Raw genomic sequence first — 5,644 nt, forward strand, 5'->3', positions numbered from 1 at the left:
CCCTGCTATTTACGCTCTGGGTGGCACATCCTTCTATGCAGTCACTTGCAAATTCTACTATGTTAAAATAATGTTTTTCGATGAACATTGTCTCGGGACACACTTCAGTCTTAGTTCTAATAAAGTGTCTGCAACACGGAGTCAGAAGAAATTAATATGCACAGCAACAAAAAGGTGAATATATATTTACAAAAATTAAAATAAAAGCACTAAAAACTGACTAAACTGAAATTAAAAAAAAAACATTTTGATGCCCAAGAAATAATATGTTTGTATGGGATTTGCTCCTAGGCAGATAGAGGTTGCCTACTAAACGATCTTTAGCTATGGCATCCTGCACGATGTCCTCTACCCTCCCGCACCCCTTACCCTCCTCCTCCCACACACTCAACAACATTTCACTTCCCACATCATCGTCATCATGCTCACCAGCCCCTGCCTTCTGCACCATGTCCCGTCCTCAAGCCCCTCCAGTAGTCCATTATAATCTCCCAGCACGCTCTGTGTCTGCCTCGCATTTTGGGTCGAATCGGCACTCTTTTTCTGTGTTGGGCGCTCAAGGCCCTTCTGCTTGGGCAGTTGGGTCCTTTCCTTTGGGCGCCCAGGCGCCCTCTGGGGCCGCCCAGAGGCCCCCGGACACCGATGTCATGGGCCTTCTGCTCCGCCAGCGCATCGTCTTCCTGGGTTTCAACTTAGATGAGTATGTGGCCGATGCCATTATCAGCCAGCTCCTGCTCCTGGACGCCCAGGACCCCACCCAAGACATCCGCCTCTTCATCAATAGCCCTGGAGGCTCCACAAGGTATTCTTTCTTATTTAGTCTCATTATTCATATCTGCTCTGATACCAAATATCATGGCAGTTTAGCTTGCTCACAATAAATTCCACTCTGTGTTTGCGCCAATTAAAAGTGTTTATAGCTCATTAATCAAAAAGTAGCCTTCAAATCCTGTTTACAATGTCCTGACCTCGCATGTGCCTAACACTCCTATCACATGATATACATTTTTTTTAATGTCGCGGCCCGGCATGTGCATAGCCCTATCACATCGTATACAATGTCGACAAACATCGTCACATGACAAACATGTGCTAGACAGCATCACTTTTTCTATAGCTTGCTTTATATCATATGATATACAGGGTCAACCATGCCTACATAGTGTCAAATGTTCTACAGCTTGTTAAATGGCATTACATACATAAGGTCACAGGGCATGTGATGTAGAGCTTCACATGATCTATAGGATGGGTTATGGGCAAAGCAGCTTTGCATGTTCTATAGCGTGTGCCTATGACATGGAATATTATTTTTCTTTCTCCTTGGTAAAAGACTACTGTTTTTAATGTGCTTGCATTTATTCTGTCACCAGCCTGAGAGTTTTTATTATTATTATGAAGCACCTTAGCCGTGTTGATATACGAGGTCACCAACCAGCATCTCATGTGCTTGGCATGTGACACACAGGATCCCATGTTCTTTAGCATTCTAAATAGTATCAAATGATATATAAGATTGCTGGGCATGCCCTACGCAGCATCACATGATATAGCATGCCAAATAGCATCACATTATCTACTAAACTGCTCTACATGATCTATAGCATGGGTTTGTCAGGCATGGACTGAACAGCTTTACATGAGCTGTAACATATCTTGCGATTTAAAAAAAATCTTATCTTTCCTCATGTTTTAAGATTATATTAAAATTAAAACTTTGGACTGTTGCCGTGTTGTGCAGTGCTGCCATGGCCATATATGATGCCATACAGCTATGCCGTGCTGATGTTTCCACCGTAGCATTTGGCATTGCTGCATCAACTGCTGCTATAGTACTAGCAGGAGGGTCAAAGGGGAAACGGTTTGCCATGCCAAACACTCGAATCATGCTGCACCAACCACTAGCAGGTGCGAGTGGCCAGGCAATCGATGTGGAGATTCAAGCAAAAGAGGCAATGCATCACAGGAAGAATGTGACCCGTATTCTATCAGAAATCACAGGTAGAGCTTTTGAGCAGGTGGAGAAAGACATTGACAGAGATCGCTACATGTCACCAGCAGAGGCTATGGAATATGGGGTCTTAGATGGTGTCATTGACAAGGATATGATCATTCCTCTTTGCCCTTCACCTGAGAGGGCCTTGCGGAGCCCAGGCTATAGAGATGCTGTGAAAAATCCTCGCAAGTTTCTGACTCCTGTTATTCCAGATGATGAGATTAACTAGAGGTCTGTTCTCATATGGAGATTTTCAGATGACTGTTTATGTCGGCTTCTGTACGGAATTGTCTGATCTTAAGAGATTGAATACTTCAAGTCATATCTCATCTAATTCCCTAATTACCTCCTTTTTCTTTTGTGAGGGGAAAAATAGCTTTCATTTGTATCAAGCTAATTTCTTTAGAATATGTCTTCTTTGCTTCTAGAATCTAAAGGCAGGTGCCAATTTTGAGTATTTATAGCCTAATGTTTGATTGAAATGATACAAGATATATATATATATATATACATACACACACACACACACACGTGTGTGTGTGTGTGTGTGTGTGTGTGTGTGTGTGTGTGTGTGTGTGACACGTGTGTGTGTGTGTGGGTGTGTATCAAAAAGCCAGGTTGCAAAGGAAGGCATCTTAGCACATTCAAACTCTTGGACAACATGAAGTATGTACCCCAAAGGAATAGAAGTTAAATGGGCTGGGCACTAGTACCACAGTGATACTGTGGTCTGTTGGCTTAAAACTTGCGTGCATTTTTTTACTCTTCCTGCACAGTATCCATCCACTCTGCAACAGAATTCCATTCCTGTACTTAAATTACTTAGAACATCTTGCTTGAGCATCCTCACCCCAACAAAGGCTCTCTTTTTTTTTTTTGTATTGACTTTGCTAGCCTTGGTCTTGCCCTATAGGGGACACAAACACACAACCAACTGTACAAATGCAGAGGTACGCTGTTGCCAAAAACAAAAAAAGGCACGGATAAGCGCTATATATAGGTTTGACAGTGACCACAAGAATATTTGCAGCTGCCAGGCCACGGCAACACACTGCTGAACTTAATGAGCAAGGACTGATGTGGAAGACTAGCTAAAGATCTAAATTGCTGGTGACAAACTGGAGAAGGGGAATCTGTCATGCTCATCATGGTTGGCCGGTTGCCCAGTTAGCAGAAGTGGGCCCAAGACGTCTAACAGGAAGTACAAGTTCATCAGCAGTTTGTAGAAGGCTTTACATGTTCCTGATCGATCGTCTTGCTCAGTTGTTGGAAGATCTTTCACTTTAAAATTTAAATCACAAGTTTGAGGTTTTGGCTGGAGGTAAGTCCACTTTGTGGGTGGATTTGAATACCTACTTAAAATCAGAAAGCAGCTGCAAGACGGACTTCAATAGGAAGACTTGCCTGTTGATGGACAAAATTGGTGTCAAAGGCCTTAAGTGTATAGTAGTATGCAAGGATGTACACATTTGTACTTGCAAGCATGGAGTCCTCCGATTCAGATGATGAACACCAACTTACCATCATGCCAAACATATCAGGATACCAGTCACCACTTTTAACTATCGATCTCATGTGAATGTGGTGTCAGCTGGAGCTGGCAATGAACTATAGCTATGGCACCGCCGCGGACCCAACAGAGCCTGAGATCACACAGCAAGAATTAGTCCAAGTCTTTTTAGTGTTAAAAAGATAGAAGTACAGATAAGTAATATATTTTTTAGCTTACTGCAACTGCTGGTTCATTCATGCCAATGTGAAATAGATACGCATGTTAAAGCACTTTGTATCGTGGAGGATGAAATGAGGAAGGCTAACTGATGTTTTCGGTTCAATGCAATACGATAATCATGAGGTCTTGAGATTTTTGATAACTTTTCCTTCTTGTAGAGCATTCTATAATTCTTGTTTATGCCGGTAAGGTATTGAGCATTTCATCTTTTACCAAAAGGTGACTTTGATTTAATTATTTTCACTTGTAACCTCTCTCTCTCTCTCTCTCTCTCTCTCTCTCTCTCTCTCTCTCATGTTTAGGGATGATGTAAGCATCTCCTATTAAAGATAGCTATTTATGCATCTTATATCCTTGTGGTAATATAGGTAGTGGTAGCGTGATGGATGTAGGTAACTGCAGTGGTAATACATATAGGTAATACACAGAGATGGCTTGTTGGATAAAGTGCCTAGGAGCTCTCAGTTCAATCATTTTTTCCACAGCTAGCTTGCTGGATAAAGTTTCCCAGAAGCCTAGTTGAATCGTTTTTATTATTTATGTATCTCTCTAGAAGGTTTGCCTTGAAAGATCATTGTACGAGGTATGCCTGGGAGCCCGCCTGTCGAATGTTTTTCCCGGAGTCTACCTTGCTAGAGAACCACCTATTTTTTTAATGCTAGAGAACCACCTATTTTTTTTATGGCATTCACCAGGATGGTGAATTGAGTAGTAGTGGGTGACCTGTGGACAGGAAGCAAGGTCCTCCACACTCCACCAAGAGCCTCCCACTATCACCTCCTTTGACTGTCGTCATCGTCGATGCCCTCCAACATCTCCGGGTCCTCCGACTACCAGTGGCACTTATGACGTGCATGGCCAACTCTGATGGTACTCATGGAGGCAACACCTCTCTCTCTTTCCCAAGGCAAGGCAAGATCCTCTTTGAGTACCTTATCCGTTTTCCCAACAGAAGATCTTCTCTCTACACAACATGAGGGTTGGGACTTTAAGGAGGAGGGAACCCAAGGAGGAGTTCTCTCTCCGCAGTGTAGCACATTCTGGTTGGTAGCACATTCTCTCTTGTAGTGCATTCTCTCTTGGAGCACAGTCTCTCTTGTATCATTCTTTTCTGCATTTTGGTATACAATGTTACGTTCTTGTGGTGTCTATCTCTGTGTGTAAGTGAGGTGAGTGAGTGGTCAGTGGTGAGTGTGGTGTGAGTGAGAGGCTTGTAGGGATACTGCGGTGCTAGGTGGTGGTCAGAGAGCACGGTAGATAGTGTAGAGCATAGGTCTTGCATGTCTAGCCAGTGAGGTCGGCTCATCCTTAGTAGCTATACTTCCTTGAGAGGATCCACGCTCCCTTTCCCCCAACCCTAGTGGTTTGTGTCGATAGTCTGCGAGTTCCCTAGCGAGAACCAATAGAGTCATCCATAGCTATCCAAAACGAAGATTTGCCAAAAGCATCTGAGCCATACACACTCCACAGTCGTCATTCTAAAAGCTGCCCTATACTTAACTTCACAGCTCAAAGTGGCCAATCTCGGGTTGCTTCTTGCTGAGCCATGAATCACTAAGGTAAAAGCAAAATCCACTAGTGGACATTTGCGTATCATAACATCCAAAAGCGTATGAGCCATACACACTCCACAATCACTGTAAAAGCTACCTTATACTCATCTTCACAGCTCGAAGTTGCCAATATCAAATGTTTCTTCGTTGAGCCATGATATACATGAATCACTAAGGTAAAAGCAAACGCCACTAGTGGACACTCCCTGACATAATGATAACGCACCTAAATGTGCTTTATACGAGTATGTAGAAACACTGGGGCTATAATGTACTTTGGTTGTTGTTAGTGAAGATGGAGGTGGACCAAGATCTGTCAAAAGCATCTAAGCTATACACACTCCATAGTCAATGTAAAAGTTA

At 42.9% G+C, this 5,644-nt stretch overlaps 1 protein-coding gene across 1 annotated transcript; it reads left to right on the top strand.

Annotated features, from left to right (window-relative positions):
* Window positions 1-276: 276 nt before the first annotated feature.
* On the top strand, window positions 277-2,423 carry LOC147611899 (ATP-dependent Clp protease proteolytic subunit 4, chloroplastic-like). The gene is made up of 2 exons (XM_086783774.1): window positions 277-802; window positions 1,742-2,423. The coding sequence occupies exons 1-2, from the start codon at window positions 327-329 to the stop codon at window positions 2,223-2,225; spliced, it is 960 nt and encodes a 319-aa protein (XP_086639900.1). The 5' UTR covers window positions 277-326; the 3' UTR covers window positions 2,226-2,423.
* Window positions 2,424-5,644: the final 3,221 nt, after the last annotated feature.

Source organism: Cibotium barometz, chromosome 46, assembly GCF_041138505.1.
Source record: "Cibotium barometz isolate CiBa-2024 chromosome 46, ASM4113850v1, whole genome shotgun sequence".
Lineage (NCBI taxonomy): Eukaryota > Viridiplantae > Streptophyta > Polypodiopsida > Cyatheales > Cibotiaceae > Cibotium > Cibotium barometz.